At 39.8% G+C, this 22,577-nt stretch overlaps 1 protein-coding gene across 1 annotated transcript; it reads left to right on the top strand.

The window, feature by feature from the left end:
- The first annotated feature begins 6,663 nt into the window (after positions 1-6,663).
- LOC149397559 (uncharacterized) lies at positions 6,664-19,895 on the top strand. The gene is made up of 4 exons (XM_089614258.1): positions 6,664-7,085; positions 18,088-19,168; positions 19,593-19,652; positions 19,695-19,895. The coding sequence occupies exons 1-4, from the start codon at positions 6,664-6,666 to the stop codon at positions 19,893-19,895; spliced, it is 1,764 nt and encodes a 587-aa protein (XP_089470384.1).
- The last annotated feature ends 2,682 nt before the right edge of the window (positions 19,896-22,577 follow it).

Below are 22,577 nucleotides of genomic sequence, written 5' to 3'. Positions count from 1 at the left end.
AGAGAGATCATTAAAAAACCCATCAATGCCCACAATGGCTAAGGCCCACTCAAAATGGCCTGAAAGTCCGAGCTCGAGCTCACACTCGAAGCAGAGCTCACCGTCGCGCGCTCCTCCAAGGAAGCGCGCGCTCGGTGCACATAAGACATGGTGCGCCACGCCACCCACCCAAGGCTACCGGTTGTTGGGCCCACCTCTCCCAGTTACTTTGGGTCTGGCATCAGTTGCAGGTGACGCACGTCCACCTAGCCTTACAGTCCAAATTGCTTTATATAATTTGTAAGATATTCTTTTAATATCTATATTATTTTGACTAAGATGACTCAATGATAGCACCTTAATAAGTTTTGCTTTTAATAACTGATTTATAACGTAAATTGGTAAATTTAATTTTTTTTAATAAATAATATGGCATGATATGTATTAAAATGAATAAAACATTAGGTTGGGTAATGGTTCTCTAGGTGAGCACATGGAAGCTCACTCATTTTCCTTTTAATTCCACTCCAAGTGTTTGAAGATAAAAGATATGATTGTAGAAATATTGTGGAATCCCGACGAATGACGTAGAGATACACATTTTTGTAAGATATTTTTTTAATGTCTATATTATTTTGACTAAGATGACTCGATGATAGTTGTCATTCCCATAGGAGAAAATTTTGTTAACTTTCAAACGATGTGTCTGACGTGGTGTCTTTTATTTTGTTGTCTAGTATTATTTCTCTTCTTGGGTCTTTTATTATACATAAATGTTGCTACACTAAATTGTGGTGGTTTGTTGACTGGTCTTTGAATTTGTTTTGTTGACGTGTTTAAAACACATGGGAGAAAATTTGTTGACTTTCAAATGATGTCTGACGTGGTCTCTTTTATTTTGTTGTCTAGTATTATTTCTCTTCTTGGGTCTCTTATTTTATTTTTCTACTAACCCCTTATTTTGGGGCATTACAAATTTGGTATCAGAGCCTAGGTTTCATATAACCTAGAGGTGTAGCACCATTTCATTTGTGTCGGCCGATGTGATGTTTTTTAAATTTTATTTATCATCGAGTAATCTTGAGTAAAAAATAAATAGTCAAGACTTAATTCATTGGGATCGTTCAATCTTTTTAGTATGACGAGTCACGACCCGCGAGCCTTAGGTCGCCCACGAGCCGCGGCAGAGATCTTCGTATCTTAATTAGCATAAATAAAATTCATAAAAACTTTGGTGGAAGCGCTTCCGAAAAACATTTTCTAGAAAAACTTTTAAAATATTTACATAAACGTCTAAAAAATAAGAGCGAATTTTTCATTTTTCCTACAACATACTATTTAAAACTTTACAAACAAAAAGACTCGTCTTTTTAAAAACAAAACAGACTCATCCGCCCTTGACTTAGCCACAGGTCGGCAGCCGTACATACACACGCCTACTTACTTACCGGTTTTGCTGATGCTCTGCTCAGTCTTCTTTAGCCTTTCTTTTATCTACAATATCAAGATAATAACTGTGAGTCGAAAGACTCAGTAAGCGGATATCTACATAACTAACGCACCATGCACATAACACATAAGCAATGCATAACATAGAATAGGTTGATAAAACGATTCCATGTAATATGAGAAACATCATCATAAATTGCGATTACCTCCCACCAGCTTCGACCTTTAAGTTCCAGCTGGTTCACAGAACAAGCAACCCTCTCAGCATCTGTAAGTTGCATGTACGTGAAGATCTGTTAAATACTTTTAATCCAATTCTCCGCTAGGGAAGGATCAGCATCTCCATTGAAAGTTGGCGGCTTCTGCTTACGAAAGCGCTCATATACAGGCTCTCCGACAGATGGTGCCATTATCAGAATCTGGAACAGCGAAACCTCATCCGGTGCCATAACTGGAGCTTGCAGTGGCGCTTGCACATTCTGACCATCTGGATTCCTATTCATATTTGGCACGTGCTCACCTTGTCCTCCAGGTTGTTCTGGTCGATGCACCGGGGGTTCAGGGTCTTGTTGACCCCATGGAGGTTGCTGCTCATTCATTCGCGCAATAAGTTGCGTGATCAACCTGTTCTGCTCTTCTATATGAGCATCCCTTCGACGTGCATCTTCTGCTTGACGCTCTAGAGCCTTGCTAATCTCAGTTATTTCTTGTGAAAGATTTGTCTGCGTTTGCTTCTTAGGTCCCATTCTTAATCTCTACTTCACCTATAAGTAGGAATATGGTTATCCTAATATAACCACTATCTTTCACAAAGACTCAACAAGATATCATAGATAAGGTTATCTTAAACATCAACAGACCTATAAGTAAGTAAGTTTGTGTATGTACGACCACAAGTCTACAGAAACAGCTCAACCTGGCCTCTGATACCAAAAATTCTGTCACGACCCGCGAGCCTTAGCTCGCCCACGAGCCGCGGCAGAGATCTTCGTATCTTACTTAACATAAATAAAATTCATAAAAACTTTGGTGGAAGCGCTTCCGGAAAACATTTTCTAGAAAAACTTTTAAAATATTTACAAAAACGTCTAAAAAATAAGAGCGAATTTTTCGTTTTTCCTACAACATACTATTTAAAACTTTACAAACAAAAAGACTCGTCTTTTTAAAAACAAAACAGACTCATTCGCCCTTGACTTAGCCATAGGTCGGCAGCCGTACATATACACGCTACTTACTTACCGGTTTTGCTGATGCTCTGCTCAGTCTTCTTTAGCCTTTTCTTTATCTACAATATCAAGATAATAAATGTTAGTTGAAAGACTCAGTAAGCGGATATCTACATAACTAATGCACCATGCACATAACACATAAGCAATGCATAACATAAAGTTCATATCTTATCATAACTTGCAGAAGAATCGGCTTAGGTCCCGATAAATCCACCTTTCATAAGAATCAATCGGCTTAGGTCCCGACAGATTCATCTTACTTAGGAATCACTCAGCTTAGATCCCGAGAGATTCCTCTTACTTAAGAATTCACCAGCTTAGGTCCCGGTGATTCACATCATAACATACTTGCTTATATCATAACTATGGAATTACCAGCTTAGGTCCCGGTAACTCCTACTTACTTGAGAATATGCCAGCTTAGGTCCCGGCAATTCCCATTATACAATACATGACCTGCTCGGGATCCCTTAATGATATCCGCATGACACATGTCTTATTGGCACCAGACAGGAGAGTGTACAATCCTCTGCCTAATCCCCATGTGGTACCAGCACGAAGCATAATAGGTACCTGCTAACATGGGGTATATGTCGGAGGCGGTACCATTCTATGTCTTCTCTTTAATTAAGTTAACATGAGAGACTGCTTGGTTCGGGTTTAATCCCGATCTTAACGTATATTATTTTCGCTTATTAACTCGTGACTTATAAGATCTCAGGATGTGACTCCCAAAGATCCTATCATAATATCCTCGCTTTTGAATACGAGTCTTAACTAGAGTCTCTCATAACCCAGCTCACTAGGACTGGATCTCTTGAGGGTGGCTAACTAAACACGTAACAAAGGCTCGGGTGCCTAGTTATCTCTAGCCATTTTTGTTAGTCGGACTAATTCCGTTTCTCAATTCGTTAGTGGCTTAAAGCCCTTAATCTTGATAGTGAATTATCTTCTGGCTTATCTTACTCTTGCTTACTAGAAAGCACATAAAGAATGCACGTACAATATATGTATATATATATATATATATATAAAGATATATATAATATTTCTTGATATTGTAGGTACGTGCCTATAATCCACTTACCCGGATATGATTCTTTCGAATCCTGAATCTTCTCTTCCAGAAAAAGGGTTCTTCTTAACTTCACGTATAACCCAGTCCTCGTAAGCTTCTCCTGCTAATCGTGATAGCAATCTGGACTTATCTATGGAAGAGAAAGATCGAACATCGAGCATACTCAGTATCTCATCCATTGATCTACTAACATACACACTTCTACTAAAAGAAATCTCATACGGAACGTATTCAAAACGTTCTCCTAGTCACGCTACTCAGAGCGTTACAAACACGAAAAATAGAGAATACACGGAGGCAAAACAGAGATACAGAAAAGAATTGACGCCTAAAAATAAGGCCTTGACGTGCTCTAACTTAAGAAACGTCCCATACTACTCGACCACCTATTCTTTTGACTGGGCAAGACCCACTGCTTAGAATAGGTTCCCGAAGGTCGAAACTAAACGAAAAGAAGGTATAAAGAAACTCTTACTAACAATCTATAGCATACGTAAGTTATATGAAAATAACTCAAATCGACACTTCTCAAATGTATTTTAGAAGTTATATTTTTTTTTACTTGTCTCTTTATTGACAAGTTATACGTATCTGAGAACGTAAATAAAATATTTCTCGTTGATATTCTTTTTCCAAATTAAAAGAGTCGAGCTTATAGTCGAACTCGGTTTTAAAATATAAATTAAATGAGGATACTAAATAATTTGATTGAATCATCAACGAGTTTAATAACGATACATATTAATTTATTTTTCTTAATAACTTATATTAAACGAGGTTGATTATAAAACATACATATTGTTATTATATCGCAACTCTCATAATCTAGAACGACCCAACAAAAATAATTATAGGTTCGCACTAGCACGAGTCGAGACTCGGGACAAACCCCGACTCGCCCTAACCACTCGGAGACGTCTTACATCACTGAGTCGACAACCTCGCTGTCCGGCTCCGTCTCGTCGTCGCTCACACAGCACCTCCACTAAACTTCGGACAGCCTCCTCGCCGTCCCGAGGCGCTGCCCCAAGCCCTGTTCAGCCTACCTAAAACCGAGCCTCACTCGATATCACATTCGCAACAAAACCAAACCAAACCATTACTTTTAACGACACACCACACAGATTTCAGTCAAAGCCAAACAATTCACACGGCCAACAATTCACACGGCCGACTCGAACTCAAATAACCAGTGGACGAATTCAGAATCACGTCATAAAACCAAGCTCAAATCCATATCAACTCAAACACTCGGCCAGCACCGCTATCACACGGCCAAGATCCAAATAAAAGGTAAGCTCAGTTTAAATAAAAAACAAACATCACTGAATCGATTCTTAAACTATTAAATCCAGAGACAAATACTAATCCACGCCCAATATCATCCTAAGACAATCAGAGAGAAAGACCCCAATCTAAACCCTAGAATCGAATCTCAAAATTGGGGAAAAGAAATTCTCACCTGAATATCTCCGATTGGCTCTCCTCTCCTCTGATTCCGTCGTCCTCGACGTGCTCGCGACGGCGCTGGTTCCTTCTCGGCCGCGCGCGGGTGAAGCTCGGGCTCGGTGGCTGGATGGATGGCGCGCGCACAGGGCTGGGGTCTCGGGCTGGTGCTGGTGGTCGCGTGTCCTTTCCCTTGGTCTCTCCCCTTCTCAGTCCCGCTCTCTCGCTCTCTTCCCCTCTCTCTCGCTCGACCTCTCTTTCTCTCTCTCGGCCGCTCAGCCCCTCTCTTCTTCTTCTTCTTCTTTTCTTTTCTCTTCTTCTCTTTTCTTTCCCTTCTTTCTTTCGTTCGGTCTTTCTTTCTTTTTTGAGAAATTGCCCAATTTGCCACCAATTTTATAATTTTTTCCCACTTTCCACCAAAAGACTAATTTTTCCCAAAATGCCACCATCTATGTCAATAATGTTGACATCTATTTTTGCGCTTCACTATGAGATGTCAACATTGTTGACATAGATGTCAACAATGTTGACATCTCGGTGGTATTTTGGGAAAAATTAGTCTTTTGGTGGAAAGTGGGAAAAAATTATAAAATTGGTGGCAAATGGGGCAATTTCTCTTCTTTTTTTCTTCTTTCTCTTTTTTTTTTTCTCGCGTGGCTTGTTTTTTTTTCTTGGTTGCCGATTCCCTTATTCGGCTAAGTGATAAACATCACTTGATATTATCCAAATCTTTAAGAGAAATTGCCATATTTGCCACTCTTTTGATAACTTTTTCCCACATTCCACTAAAACCTTAATTTGTCCCAAAATGCCACCATGACAAGTGTAAAAAGTCAAGTTTGCCCTTCACTATCTATTTTCTTTACAAATTGGCATCTATGTTTAATAAGCCATTTTCTCCCGAAATGAAGACCGATTAATAGGTGAGTCTCAGTCAATCTCTCTCCTTCATCCATCTCTTCTCTCTTTCTTGTCCGGTACATCTAGGTCTCAGTCTCTCTCTCTCTCCTCATTCGACCATCTCTTCTGTCTCTCTCTTCCAGTCCATCTCTTCTGACTGACGTCCAGATCTTCTCTCTCTCTCTCTCCCCCATCTCGTCCAAGCTCTCTCGTCTAGATCTTCTCTCTCTCTCGACCCCACTCTCCCCCATTTTGTCCAAGCTGAGAAAACTCGTGAACACAACTCAAAAAAGTCGTCGGAGGAGCTCAGTTATTGTCGGAGGAGCATTCTGAATGTCAGCCCAAAAAAAGAGAAGTTGCAATCCACGAAATAAAACCCTAGGTTCGTTTTTTTTTTTTTCATTTTCCGGGTATAAAAAAGCTTTTCGTCTTGAAATAATGAAGTTTTTGTTGTTTAAAAGCATGGGTTTGTTATGGGTATGTTATGTGATTTTTGAAGATGATGTTGACATATATGTCAACAATGTTGACATCTAAAGTCAACAACTAATAACTCTGTTTACTTTTTTGTACGCAGCGATGGGGGATACTTATTTATTATTCAAGCACAGTGGTACTTGGGTTAAACCTGGTCGGTATCACGAGAAAGGATCTTTCGGAATCGTGGTGCCGTACAACGTCAACTTCACTAGCTTGATGCAAATCATTTACACGAACTTGCGTAAATCACCATCCACTCATACTGTTGGTGTTGCATACTCGATGGTTGGTGCAGTGCAGCCTGTTGAGATAACCAACGATGACACGCTCAAAGGTTTCTTATATTTGCGGAGAAGACGAGAAGATGACATGGAGAATTTTCAATTGATATTGGAAGTAAACGAAAAACAATCGGGTCCCGATTCAGCAGGGATTGGATCCACTCCCAACAGCCGTGGTAGTGGTTGTGTTGGAAATCTACCTATAAGAGTTTCCGACATGCCATCTATAGCCGAGGAGGGGTGTGGTTCGGTCCCAACTCCTAATCAAACTATGGGATTAGATGAGTTTATGTTATTTGATGATGCGACACAACGACGAGGCTCTCCACCACCACAAAACTGTCCTCCACCACAAAACTCGCCTCCACCACCAGGAAACTCGCCTGCACCACAAAACTCGCCTCCACCACGAAACTCGCCTCCACCACCAAACTCATCTCCACTGCGAAACTCGCCTCCACCACAAAACTCGTCTCCACCACCAAACTCGTCTCCACTGCGAAACTCGCCTCCACCAAAAAACTCGTCTCCACTGCGAAACTCGCCTCCACCACAAAACCCTCATCCGCCGCCACCACGATCTCCTCCACCACCACGCAACTCCAATCCTCCACTGTATTCGCCGCTGAATTCACACAGCGTCCCAAGTTCATCTACTAGGAGTGGTGCAGACGATGATACTATTGTTTTGGATGTCCATTGTTGTCAATGGTGCCCACAAGAAGAGTTGTAGTCTTTATTTTGTACATTTGATGTAATAAAGTCTCATGAAGACTCTTGCTTGTAATTGCCTATCTATTCATTAATAAAGTTGAAACGTTCATTCATTCTTTCTTTGTTTGAAGGTTTATGATAAAACCTTAGTCTTTTAGTCCATAAACAAACTTAACAACTTACGAAGAGACAAATGTAGATTTGCATGAACAAACTCTTCGTAGTTTGCTTAAAACGATATATTCGCAATCTTAGGGTCAAAGGACTATTGACCTCAGTATGATTGTTAGAAGAATCTATGATGTCTGGTTATGAGGCATTGAGAGTTGGGGACTCTATAGTTCTTCTAGGTATCTTCCGAAGGTACTGAATTGACCAGTGCACTTCTAGAGACAATATAAGAACAAACCATTTAACCTCTTATGTCTCGAAGTCACTATGTATGAATTGCATCATGCTTACCTTAATCCTGAAATGAGACATGCCATTTCACACCTTAGTATTTTCATTTGAGAAAGTCAAAGTTCGGACTCACTATGTGATTCCGAACAAGGCCTATTGGTGAAGTACTAAGTTGTGAGTCTGTCATGAGTAACTTTGTGAAGTTCTCATAGATATGGAATTCATGTACAAGATTGGTGAAATGCAATGTATGTCACCTCATGCTTTGTTCCTTGGAGTGTGAATAAATGAACTGGCCAGTGTCCAAATTGAGTCCTGACTCTTTTGGATGAAACAATGTGACTTGTTAGCTCCTCGTCAATGCATTGTTTCTAACTTATTCACAAGCGACAAAGGAGTTGAGGAAATAACAGCTAGAAGGGTAAAATGGTAATTTAGTAAATCCCAACTAGCTGATGACATTCATGAAGGGTAAACATAGATAATATTCAGTGGATCCGCTCATTATAATTAGGTCGAATTCTTGAGTAGAAAACAAATTCATTTGAACCGAGAGATTTTCAGTGTCAGCTCTTTAGTGGAGTCAGTTGGCATTAAGCTAAACTTGGAAAAGGTTTGTGAACTTTTGAGTCCAAGTGTTTAGCTCAAGCTTTGTTCATTTGGGTCCATGAGGTCACTGTCACGAATCACATCGATAGGAATAGTTAAACTGGAAGCTAAGTGAAAACAAGAACGAAAATAGTCAAAAGGGTATTTTTGTCTTTTGAGACATATGATGAAATGAATGTCAATAAATTTTTTGACAAGTTCATTTGATGACTTAATGTCACTCGGCCATAACTTGATTATTGGGCCTTGTGAATTAATTTCATTTCATAAGAATTTTATTGAAAATTCTTAATGGGCTTTTCTCATGTTGTCATGAACAAATGAAGAAGCTTCTAGAAGCTCCTTCTAGATGAGAATGGGCGCCCAAATACCTAAGAGAAAGAGAGTTTATTTTGTGCATAAATGTATTTAGATACTTGCCAAAAGAAAAAGAGGACACAAATTTTGCATATGGGATGCATAAAGAATCGGCCATGTTGAGAGAAAAGGCAAGCCTTGAACAAAATAGGAAACAAATCAAGGCTTCTAGAAGCCCTAGCTTGGCCGAGTGTCTCAATAGGAAAGAGAGGAATTTGGCTCATGAATATGTGATATTCCATAGAAGAGGAAACTACCTTATTGAAGGTGAGACCTCTCCTATAAATAGGAGCCTCATTTCCTCACATTTTATTCATCCAAGTTTAAGAGATTTGAGAGACTCTCTCTCTAGAACTTTGGCCGAAAATCCTATCTCTCTCTCTAGTTTATTTTCAATTTTTTCTTGTCTTGGCACCTAGGTCCTCACTCGACCTAGTGTTTAGCTCTGCGACTTCGAGACTCGTTCTTAAGTCGTAGCGTTTAAAAGTGCCCACTCACTGATTCCTTCTTTTCGAGTGATTTAGTGATAGAAACTTTCGTGGTTGCTCGAGGTGCCGAGGAAAGAAAGAGAGACGTGCTGCGAGGGGAGACGAGCGTTGCAAACTTTCCAAAAGCTTCTTCAAATATCAAGCTTCAAGAAAGGTTAGTAAACTCTTAGCTCATATTGGTTTTTAATTACATGTACTTGCTTCTTTGTCTAGGTTAGTAAAAACTGTTTTTACTTGAAAAGAAATTTTTTAAAATTCCGCCGCTTCCCGAAGCGTTTAATCTTTTTCTTAAACCCTAGATCAATTCCAACAAATGGTATCAGAGCTATGGTCAAAGATATGCATGTACATGTTTTTAAAATTATGAGCTTGAAAATCGTTTTCGAAAGTTTACTAATTTTGTGACAAGTTAGAATTGTTATCTTAGATTTTTTTTAATTTATTGCTCATGTCTTTAAATTAAAAAGCATGTTGATTTTCTATGAGTTTGGGATGTTTTTAAAACACATTAGAATCAGTTCTAAAAGTTTTTAATTTTTTTATATTGAAAAACGTGTTTTAAAGGTTTGAGAAATTTCGGTAAATTTTGTGACTAGTTACTTTGTCTTTCTAGTTTCTTTTATTTACCGTATTCGTTTTATGCTTGTTGTTTTTTCTTTTATTCTATGTTATTACCCTGCTAATAAAACACAAATAAGAGCTTTGAACAACATCTTAAAACGTTCCGTTACACTTGATTCTTTTTCGCACCTAAATAGGACCAAGCTTTAATTTATTTCTATTTCTTCGAGCTGGAGTAAACCCGCATTAAAAGTGGCATAACTCTCTGCTCAGAAATTGAAATTTAATGATTCTTGAATCAAATTAAAGCTCTGTCTGTCATCTGTCCAATGCCATCGGTTTCGGCTCAAAAGGACATCGGAGCCGCCAGATATGGCGATTTTACTCCGAGGTGCGCGGCTGTCTGAAACTCCAGTTTTTTAGAAATCCGGATTTTCAAACCCCACTACCATGAGTTATAGAACTCTAATGAGAAAATTTTCTTGAGCAAAAATGTTTTTCATATGATTATAAATATGATGTGTAAGATTAAAATGTTTTGATTTTTGAAAGTTGAATTGAAAATTGAGTTTTTACAAAACTAGTTTGAATTTTGAAAAATCGTTTTCACTTTCAAACTTCAAAATATTTTGTCATCCAAATCAAATAAATTTTCAAAATGTTTTCAAAACTATATCTATATCACATATGTTCAAAATCTATATGCTCTTGAAAATTTGAGTGGGAGGTCTCTTTGTAGACAAGCCGAAAAATAAAAAGATGTGTAATCTCAAACTTTCAAGTGTTCGAGTGAGTTGAAGTTCACACTTCCCTCATGCACTTTCCCGAAATAGAAAATAGGAAAAGATCGAGTATGTACCTTGTGCCTTTATGCACTAATACTGCTCTGAACATGTCGATCTAGGATTCTCTTCTAGTTGTCCGCTCTGTCGCTCTCTAACTAGGAAATTTGTTTCCGAACTTATAAGAGTCGATGAACCATCTCCAAAAACTAAGTGGGAGGGTTATATTCGTTGTTTGTAACCCGCGATCCCCAACACTAGTGAAAGATGCAATAACGTGGGACTAAGAGCCGCTCTTGCGACCCTCACTTAAATGTGAGTACTCCAAGGCGTTATTGCTTCGATCATTGCTCAATGAGCTACGTCCGAGAGTGATGCAATGATGACAAGGCCTCCCCTTGGGGGATTGTTTTTCAAAGCTGATCTTTTGGACTAAGTGGTTGGTTACACACTTAGGCTCAATCTCTAGTAATCCTCCCTTGAGGCTCTGCGAAAGGATGTGAGTGATCAAACCAATTTAAAAGGTGGCTAGTCAAAATAGATGTATTGACATCTTGGCTTAGATTAATGATGTGTCATTTACTTATAAATGGAGATTTTTTGCGGCCTTCTCTTGAGGGAGTAAATTATCGTTTGGTTTATAACACCTTTGGATTTTACAAAAGTCTTAATAAAACTTAAATCCTAAACCAAAGACTAATCATAAACTTGTTTCAACTTTTATAGGCAATATGTCTCTCAACCCTCTCTCTACAATTCTTTCCTCGAATAAACTCGAAGGCGACAATTACGTCGACTGGAAACGTAACCTCGACATAGTCCTTACTGTCGACAAGCACAAATGGGTTCTCACCACCCCCTGTCCTCAAACGAATGAAGATTCGACGCAAGAGGAAAAAGACGCCCTGGCGGCCTGGCTTCGATCCGATGAGATTGCGAGATGCTATATTTTGGCATCGATGAACAATGTGTTGCAACAACAACATCGTGATTATGAAACTGCCACCGATATGCTCTACAATCTCCATGAGATGTTTGGAGGGCAAGGACGTCAAGCTAGGCAACAAGCGGTCCGACAATTCATGAACTGTCGTATGAAGGCTGGAACTCCCGTTAGAGATCATATGATGCTGATCATCAGCTATCTAAACGAAATGGAGATTCTTGGATCTGAGATTGATGGGGAGACTAAAATAGATATGATCTTGGAAACTCTCCCCGAAACCTTTGATACCTTCAAGTTGAATTATTCCATGAACAAGCTGGAGTACACTGTTACCGAGCTCATGAAGGAACTTCAAACCGCTGAGGCACTCACTAAGAAAAAGAGGGCTCAAGGAGAAGTACATGATACTGCCTCCACCTCTGGATCTAAGAAGAGACCTCGCAACGCCGAGAAGAAGAACCAACCTAAGGTTCACACGAAGAAGAAGGCGCCAAAGGCTCCGAAGGTGGACAAGTCTAACGACAAGTGCCACCACTGCAACGAGCCTGGTCATTGGCGTAGGAACTGTCCTGCCTACCTCAAAACCAAAGCAAAAGGTATTGTACTTGTTACTGAAGCCTGTTTAGTAGCTGATAATGTATCATCGTGGATTATTGACTCCGCTGCTACTAACCATATTTGCTGCTCCTTGACTGGTTTTAGGAAAAGCAAAAGCTTAGAGGATGGCGACTTCTGCTTCAAGTGGGGTGATGAGAGCGTGGTGTCTGCGAAGGCTGTGGGATCCGTGACGCTATCTTTTGAAGATCGAACTTTAAATTTGAATAATGTTTATTATGTTCCTTCCTTTGGGAAAAACCTAGTATCTGTTGCTCAACTTTTCGAGCAAGATTATTATTTAAAGTTTATAAAGAATGGAATTCGTATTTCTTTTTCTAATTCTTTTGTCACTGATGCATGTACGAAGAATGGTCTTTTTTACATCTATCCCACTCAACCTTCTCTTTTAGACACCGAAATAGATAACGATCTAATTAGGGAGCCAAAGAGGATCAAACTTTCTGAATCCTCCGATCTAACAAAATCAACATACCTCTGGCACTTAAGACTTGGTCATATCAGTCTAGATAGGATTAAGAGACTTGTGAGGGATGGTCCACTCCAAGCCTCTGCAATAGGTTCACTACCTACTTGTGAATCCTGTATAGAAGGAAAAATGACTAAGCGACCTTTCTCCGATAAGGGTCGAAGAGCCACTGAGTTGCTGGAACTAATACATTCTGATGTATGTGGTCCGCTCAACCAACAGGCACGTGGAGGATACGAATACTTCGTTACCTTCACTGATGATTACTCAAGATATGGGTTTGTCTATTTGCTTAAACACAAATCCGAGACCTTTAACGTATTTAAGGTCTTTAGGGCTTTAGTGGAAAAGCAAACTGGCAAAGTGATCAAAACCCTTCGATCTGATCGAGGTGGTGAGTATATGTCAGGAGAGTTCGATGACTTTCTTAAAGAAGAAGGTATCGCTTCTCAGCTTACCGCACCTGGCACATCTCAACAAAACGGAGTGTCAGAGAGAAGAAACCGAACTCTTATGGAGATGGTTAAATCAATGATGAGTTACTCATCACTCCCGCTTTCCTTTTGGGGATATGCCCTCGAAACAGCCGCCTACATTCTGAACCAAGTTCCATCCAAAACGGTTCCTGGTACTCCTTATGAACGATGGACTGGCCGTAAAGTGAATCTTGGCCGCATCCGAATTTGGGGTTGCCCTGCACACGTGCTGAGGCAAAAGACAAGCAAGTTGGCTAGTAGGTCAGAATTGTGCCTGTTTGTAGGATATCCGAAGGAAACCAAAGGTTTTACTTTCTATAGTCCCGAGGACGATAAGACTTTCGTTAGCACGAATGCTCGTTTCCTGGAGGAGGACTTTATGAAGGATGCGAAACCTAGAAGCAAAATTGTGCTTGAAGAAAAGTTGGGTGAGGAAGCTTCTACCTCATCTGTAAGAACTGTTCTTACCCCAACTGAAACACAACCTAACTCATCAGAATCTCGTCAAGTAGTACTTAGACGTAGTGGGAGGGCTACTCAAAAGCCTGACAGGTACATGTCTTATGGAGACTCTCTTGTAGCCGTCTCCGACATGGATGACCCTGTTTCCTATAGCCAAGCGATGGCTTGTTCTGAATCAAACCTTTGGCTTGACGCCATGAAAGTTGAAATGCACTCGATGTATGTCAACAATGTCTGGAAACTTGTAGACCTTCCTGAAGGGATTAAACCCGTAGGGTGTAAGTGGATATACTAGAAGAAAAGGGGTCCTGATGGGAACGTCGAGACGTTCAAAGCACGACTTGTGGCGAAGGGTTATACCCAACAAGAAGGGATTGACTATGAAGAAACCTTCTCGCCAGTCGCGATGCTTAAATCCATCCGCATACTCCTATCCATAGCTGCAGCTCTCGACTATGAGATCTGGCAAATGGATGTCAAGACAGCCTTTCTGAATGGCAATCTTGACGAGCGCATTTACATGGCTCAACCAGACGGTTTCGTGGATAAAGGTCAAGAGACCAAGGTTTGTGAGTTGCTTAAATCCATTTATGGACTAAAGCAAGCATCTAGGTCATGGAATATTAGATTCGATGAAACTGTAAAGAGCTTTGGCTTTGAACAGTCAATAGATGAGCCTTGTGTTTACAAGTTAATACACGAAGGTAAAGTTGTGTTTCTGGTACTATATGTCGATGATATACTTCTCATTGGTAATGACGTGGGTAAGTTATCTGAGGTTAAGGTCTGGCTAGCAAAGCAATTCGATATGAAGGATCTAGGAGAAGCCGCGTACATTCTGGGAATCCAAATCTTTCGAGATAGGAAAAACCGGACCCTGTCGCTCTCTCAAGCATCTTATATTGATAAGGTGATGGATCGCTTCTCGATGCAAGACTGCAAGAGGGGTCAAACACCCTTTAGGCATGGAGTTTCACTCTCTAAGGACCAGTCTCCCAAGACTGCACAAGAGATTGAAGACATGAGGAAGATTCCTTACGCCTCTGCCGTAGGAAGCCTCATGTATGCTATGCTTTGCACTAGACCTGATATATGTTTCGCCGTTGGCGTAGTTAGCCGTTTCCAATCCAACCCTGGACCCGAGCACTGGATTGCTGTTAAGCATGTTCTTAAGTATCTTCGAAGAACTAGGAACTTGATGCTTACATACTCAGGTACTGACCTGACTATGACGGGATATACCGACTCCGATTTTCAAGCGGATAAGGATTCCAGGAAATCCACTTCGGGATCTGTGTTCATCCTTAATGGTGGAGCTGTTGTGTGGAGAAGTATTAAGCAATCTTGCATTGCTGACTCCACAATGGAAGCAGAATATGTGGCTGCTTGTGAAGCATCCAAAGAGGCTGTATGGCTTAGAAAGTTCCTTAAGTATTTGGAAGTTGTTCCAAACGTCGACGAGCCCATAACCCTTTATTGTGATAATAGTGGGGCTGTCGCTAACTCAAAGGAACCTAGAAGCCATAAGCGCTCTAAGCATATTGAGAGGAAATACCATTTGATTTGAGAGATCATGCAGCGCGGAGACGTGGAAGTGAAGAAGATCTCAACGGTGGACAACCTCGCAGATCCATTAACCAAGGCCCTAGCGAACAAGGTCTTCAACCAACATCGTGAGGGATTAGGCATGAAGGACTACACACACCTTCTTTGTGTCAAGTGGGAGTTTGTTGTCAATGGTGCCCACAAGAAGAGTTGTAGTCTTTATTTTGTACATTTGATGTAATAAAGTCTCATGAAGACTCTTGCTTGTAATTGCCTATCTATTCATTAATAAAGTTGAAACGTTCATTCATTCTTTCTTTGTTTGAAGGTTTATGATAAAACCTTAGTCTTTTAGTCCATAAACACACTTAACAACTTACGAAGAGACAAATGTAGATTTGCATGAACAAACTCTTCGTAGTTTGCTTAAAACGATATATTCGCAATCTTAGGGTCAAAGGACTATTGACCTCAGTATGATTGTTAGAAGAATCTATGATGTCTGGTTATGAGGCATTGAGAGTTGGGGACTCTATAGTTCTTCTAGGTATCTTCCGAAGGTACTGAATTGACCAGTGCACTTCTAGAGACAATATAAGAACAAACCATTTAACCTCTTATGTCTCGAAGTCACTATGTATGAATTGCATCATGCTTACCTTAATCCTGAAATGAGACATGCCATTTCACACCTTAGTATTTTCATTTGAGAAAGTCAAAGTTCGGACTCACTATGTGATTCCGAACAAGGCCTATTGGTGAAGTACTAAGTTGTGAGTCTGTCATGAGTAACTTTGTGAAGTTCTCATAGATATGGAATTCATGTACAAGATTGGTGAAATGCAATGTATGTCACCTCATGCTTTGTTCCTTGGAGTGTGAATAAATGAACTGGCCAGTGTCCAAATTGAGTCCTGACTCTTTTGGATGAAACAATGTGACTTGTTAGCTCCTCGTCAATGCATTGTTTCTAACTTATTCACAAGCGACAAAGGAGTTGAGGAAATAACAGCTAGAAGGGTAAAATGGTAATTTAGTAAATCCCGACTAGCTGATGACATTCATGAAGGGTAAACATAGATAATATTCAGTGGATCCGCTCATTATAATTAGGTCGAATTCTTGAGTAGAAAACAAATTCATTTGAACCGAGAGATTTTCAGTGTCAGCTCTTTAGTGGAGTCAGTTGGCATTAAGCTAAACTTGGAAAAGGTTTGTGAACTTTTGAGTCCAAGTGTTTAGCTCAAGCTTTGTTCATTTGGGTCCATGAGGTCACTGTCACGAATCACATCGATAGGAATAGTTAAACTGGAAGCTAAGTCAAAACAAGAACGAAAATAGTCAAAAGGGTATTTTTGTCTTTTGAGACATATGATGAAATGAATGTCAATAAATTTTTTGACAAGTTCATTTGATGACTTAATGTCACTCGGCCATAACTTGATTATTGGGCCTTGTGAATTAATTTCATTTCATAAGAATTTTATTGAAAATTCTTAATGGGCTTTTCTCATGTTGTCATGAACAAATGAAGAAGCTTCTAGAAGCTCCTTCTAGATGAGAATGGGCGCCCAAATACCTAAGAGAAAGAGAGTTTATTTTGTGCATAAATGTATTTAGATACTTGCCAAAAGAAAAAGAGGAAACAAATTTTGCATATGGGATGCATAAAGAATCGGCCATGTTGAGAGAAAAGGCAAGCCTTGAACAAAATAGGAAACAAATCAAGGCTTCTAGAAGCCCTAGCTTGGCCGAGTGTCTCAATAGGAAAGAGAGGAATTTGGCTCATGAATATGTGATATTCCATAGAAGAGGAAACTACCTTATTGAAGGTGAGACCTCTCCTATAAATAGGAGCCTCATTTCCTCACATTTTATTCATCCAAGTTTAAGAGATTTGAGAGACTCTCTCTCTAGAACTTTGGCCGAAAATCCTCTCTCTCTCTCTCTAGTTTATTTTCGATTTTTTCTTGTCTTGGCACCTAGGTCCTCACTCGACCTAGTGTTTAGCTCTGCGACTTCGAGACTCGTTCTTAAGTCGTAGCGTTTAAAAGTGCCCACTCACTGATTCCTTCTTTTCGAGTGATTTAGTGATAGAAACTTTCGTGGTTGCTCGAGGTGCCGAGGAAAGAAAGAGAGACGTGCTGCGAGGGGAGACGAGCGTTGCAAACTTTCCAAAAGCTTCTCCAAAGATCAAGCTTCAAGAAAGGTTAGTAAACTCTTAGCTCATATTGGTTTTTAATTACATGTACTTGCTTCTTTGTCTAGGTTAGTAAAAACTGTTTTTACTTGAAAAGAAATTTTTTAAAATTCCGCCGCTTCCCGAAGCGTTTAATCTTTTTCTTAAACCCTAGATCAATTCCAACAGTCCATTCCCCTGTATATATTGAGCTTCATGCACTGTATGCTAATAAAAGGCTTTACAAAAACACTTGATGTTGTTCGCTGTAGTCAACAACTTCACATATAAGACAAAGAACTCAGACAAAAAATCTCTACACATTATTTGTCCGGGAGAGGGCTGTAATTGGTCTGTTCGAGCTGTGAGAAAGGAAAACACGCCCATATTTCAAATTAGAAGGTAAATTGTCTTTATGTTCCATATGTTCTCTGTCTGTTGACTTCTCTTCTTATTTCTAGTTGATTTCTACTGTTGACGTAGATGTCAACAAACAAAAAGCAGATTGTTGCAGATGTCAACAATGTTGACATCATACGTCAACACATTGTAGAAATATGATGTCAACAATGTTGACGTCTGTGTTATAATTCTGAACTTTTTCCCCGGTGATACTCATGGAAGTTTCATGTTTCAGGTTTGACAAAGACCACAGCTGTGGCTTACACGTAAGGCAAGGACGTCACCCGCAAGCAACGAGTGAGCTAATTGGAGAGGTTGTAAAGCACAAGTGTATTGATACAACGACGGGTATGTGCAGACCTAAAGAGATAATGAGTTATATGCAAATGGATTACGGTGTTTCCATGACTTACAAAAAAGCTTGGCTGTCCAGAGAGAAGGCACTAAAGTCCCTCTACTGTAGTTCAACAGATTCGTACGCGTTCTTACCTAAGTTAAGGTACATGATCGAGACTAATAATCCCGGTTCTTTTTTTGACCTAGTCACTGGTGCGGGCGGCGTATTTGTCAGCTTTTTCATGGCACTCGGCCCTTGGAGAAGTGGTTGGGAATACCTTAGACATGTGATTATCGTTGATGGTACCCATTTGAAGAACTATTATAAAGGAACGTTGTATACAGCGTGTGGGATGGATGGAAACAAGCAAATATTTCCGTTAGCCTATTGTGTTGGTCCTTCAGAATCTAACGAGGCGTGGAGTTACTTCTTCGCCAAATTGAAGGACGCATATGGGGAACGGGAGAATCACGTATTTGTATCTGACAGACACGCTGGCATAATCAATGGCATGAGGACGGTATTTCCGAATTGTTATCATGGTTTTTGCATGTTCCACCTCGCCGGTAATTTGAAGACTGCTTTTAAGGGGATAATGAAGGATGTGAAGTGGAAATTTTACGGTACCGCAAAGGCATACACGATAAGTGAATGGAAAAGTTACATGGTCATGTTGGACGCTAAAAATCTGGAAATACGTCGATACTTGGCAAATGATGTCGGGAACCATAGGTGGGCACGGTGTATGTTCACGGAGAAAAGGTACGGTATCATGACAAACAACAATGCGGAAGCATTGAATGCATTAAACGTAAAAGTGAGACAGTTTCCAGTTGCAAAGTTGATGGATTGGCTAAGAGAGAGGAGTATGAAATGGTTTTATGAACGTCGAGAAGCTGCGGCAAAAACACAAACGATTCTGACAAAAGAATACCACGCCAGAGCGGACAAGTACATTGGATACGCTGTTCGAATGACTGTAATTGTTTAATAATCGTTGATATGTGTAATCTGATGTCAACATTGTAGACATCTATGTCAACATTGTTGACATCTATGTCAACATTGTTGACATCAGATGTCAACAATGTAGACATCAGATGTCAACATTGTAGACATATGTTGACATATATGTCTACAATGTTGACATATATGTCTACAATGTTGACATATATGTCTACAATGTTGACATCTGATGTCTACATTGTTGACATCTGATGTCAACAATGTTGACATAGATGTCAACAATGTTGACATAGATGTCAACAATGTTGACATAGATGTCAACAATGTTGACATCTGATGTCTACATTGTTGACATCTGATGTCTACATTGTTGACATATATACGTTGTTGACTTCATTGTTCATAACTATATCTAATCAACCTTTTTTGTATAATAGGTCAGACCATCTTCAGTCAACGAGTTTGAGGTAGTAGACAGAGAGGGGATCGTAGTTGCTGTTAGTTTAGATTATAGAACCTGTTCCTGTCATCGATGGCAGGCGCATGATTTTATTTGTCCACACGCAATCGCGGCTTGCCGAGTTTGCAACCGTCCAGTTGAGAGCTTTATTTCGAAGGTATATACGACAGAGTATTTGCGGGCAACCTACGCAGCTGTACATCATCCTCATGGCGACATTTCGAGTTGGGATATTCCCCCTGAGGTGGAGAATATTCGCGTTATTGCGCCTCAGCACTAGGCACGTGCCGCCGGTAGGCCAAAAAGCGAAGAATACCCTCTCAAGGAGAGGATGTTATTAGGTGCAAGTGTGCGCGTTGCGGGGAAATTGGTCACAATCGTCAAACTTGTAATAGTGCAACTCCATTGACCTAACCTCCTTTGTCAACATTTTTTTGTTGATTTCAAAGAATTGTCTACTTTGTTTGTGATTTCAGATATTATATTATCGTGTACTTTGTTTGTAATATCAGATATTATTGTGAGTTCATACTTGTTTGGTTTTGTGATTTCAGATGTCAACAATATTGACATACTTGACAACAATGTTGATATGTAGGTCAACAATGTTGATACTTGGATGTCAATAATGTTGATAATCGGATGTCAACAATGTTGATACTCGGATGTCAACATTGTTGATACTCGGATGTCAACATTGTTGACATACATGTCAACATTGTTGACATCTGAGTATCAAACATTGTTGACATATCTATGTACACAATATCATAATAAAGTACATATATAATGAAACTGAGATTAAGTTAAGGTTTTACATACCATAATCATTAAAGTACCATACTTTTTACAAAACACTAAGATTAAGTTAAAGTTTTACATACCATAATCATTAATGTATCATAATTTTTACAAAAACTGATATTAAATAAATAAGAGTTTATGAATCAATTTAGCTCATTCATCCTTGTCGTTGTCCGATTGGGCCTCTCTTGCAATTTTCACCGCCCCGTGTCGGTAGAGGTCGATGGTGTACTTTTGTCGGTACATGGCGATGTCCTCTAGTTTGATTGCCGACACGTCAAACCCATGAGTCATAAACTCAATGGCCTTCACGACAAACATGCCACAATCGCCGCTGTTTCACAAAAATAAGGTATTAGACAATTAAATTTTTGTATTATTCGTAATATTAAACATGTAACTATGTACGTACCCATTTCCCTGTTGTGGCATTTTGGCAGTAGTTCCGACTTTGAACTTGGCTAAACTGGTGTCTTCAATACCCAATCTATCAAATGCATGAAGAAAACAAAGAGCTAATGGGATGAATTCAGCCAGTTTTTGCACGTGGGCCGTCACCATTTTCCTATGGTATTTGTTTTCGGACATTGAATCGTATATTGTAATAGACCGCTCCCGAATGTTCACAAGTAGAAGGAGCCAGTGCGACCTATCAGCGTGACAAACAGGCACGTATACGACATCAACGTCCATCCACGGCCATGAGTGCTTCAAGGATTTGTTTGTGGCAGTTATGTAGTCCACGATACGGGACTGATTTGCCCAATCAAATTCATCCTTGTTCTCACACTTTAGCCACGATTCATATCCTTGGATACAGTAGTTGTGAAAGAAGACGTTCATTATTGTGAACGAATCTTTTAGTTGACCCAACCACCGCTTCTTCCTAAGGTAGTATGATATAACATCGACATGCTGCAATTACAATGAATAGACATGTAAGCATGATAGATAGGATGACATCAGATAACAACATTGTAGACATTAGATGTCATAAGATGTCAACAATGTCGACATTGTAGACATCAGATGTAGACATTGTAGACATCTGATATCAACAATGTAGACATCTGATGTCAACAATGTAGACATCAGATGTCAACATTGTAGACATCATTGTAGACATCTGATGTCTACATTGTTGACATCGGATGTCAACATTGTAGACATATGATGTCAACAATGTAGACATTTGATGTTAGGGATCAAAAAAATCATACAAATAAACTGATAGAGAAAGGATTTACCTGATCGGAGAGCCACTCTTCGGGCGTCCACGTCGTGTAGAAAAAGGATTTTGATCGCACTTCAAGTTCCGTGAAATTCCACCGCCACGGCATTTTGTCTTCCTTTTTCGAGTACCAACCGCCTTCTTCGTCCTTACTCTTCCTCACTCCAATCTTGAGCCATGTCTCCATTATAAGGACGTCTGCAAGAGAAGTTGGATCTAAAGGAGGAGACAGCAGAATCTTTTGTAGCTGATCGACACCTTTTACAAACATCATAAATGGCCTTGGGACTTGAGTTGGAGTGTATTTTTCTTGAGGTCGAATGACTCTTGTCGGTCGCTTCGGTGAATCTTCTATGTTTATTAGCACCAGCTGCCAAGAGTCCTGATTTTCCTTGTCCCGAGCATCGTTGATCTCGACCTCCATCTCCTGTACTATTTTTCCCTCAGGAACCGAGCCAACCCATATTAGTTGTCTGTCATCATACATCTCATCCTCGTACTGTTCAGCATCCAACTGCAACATGCGGGCTTTAGACTGTGATTCAGTCAATTCTTCTTGACTGTCTTCTATTTGGCTGTCTTCGTGAACAGGGCCTATAAAAAGGAGACCAGACATTACGTTAAACATATTTCAAAAAATACCATACATGTCAACAATTGTCAACATTGTTGACATGAGATGTCAGCATTGTTGACATGAGATGTCAACAACATTAGAAGTCTATTACCTTCTTCGGCTTGTGTCTTCCCCTCCTTTTCCATCTGAATAGAATCGTCGTTGTCTCTCTTCTCTTCTTCTTGCTTCTCTTCATCTCCCTTTTCATCATCTCCTTTCTCGTCGTCATCTTTTTTCTCTTCATCTTTCTTTTCTTCTTCATCTTCTTCGTCTTCTTCTTCTTCTTCGTCTTCTTGCTCTTCTTCAACTTG

The sequence above is a fragment of the Urtica dioica genome, chromosome 5 (genome assembly GCF_054948205.1).
Source record: "Urtica dioica subsp. dioica isolate 48M chromosome 5, U.dioica_male_clone48M_v1_H2, whole genome shotgun sequence".
NCBI lineage: Eukaryota > Viridiplantae > Streptophyta > Magnoliopsida > Rosales > Urticaceae > Urtica > Urtica dioica.
This window is presented reverse-complemented; position numbering and strand designations above follow the sequence as displayed.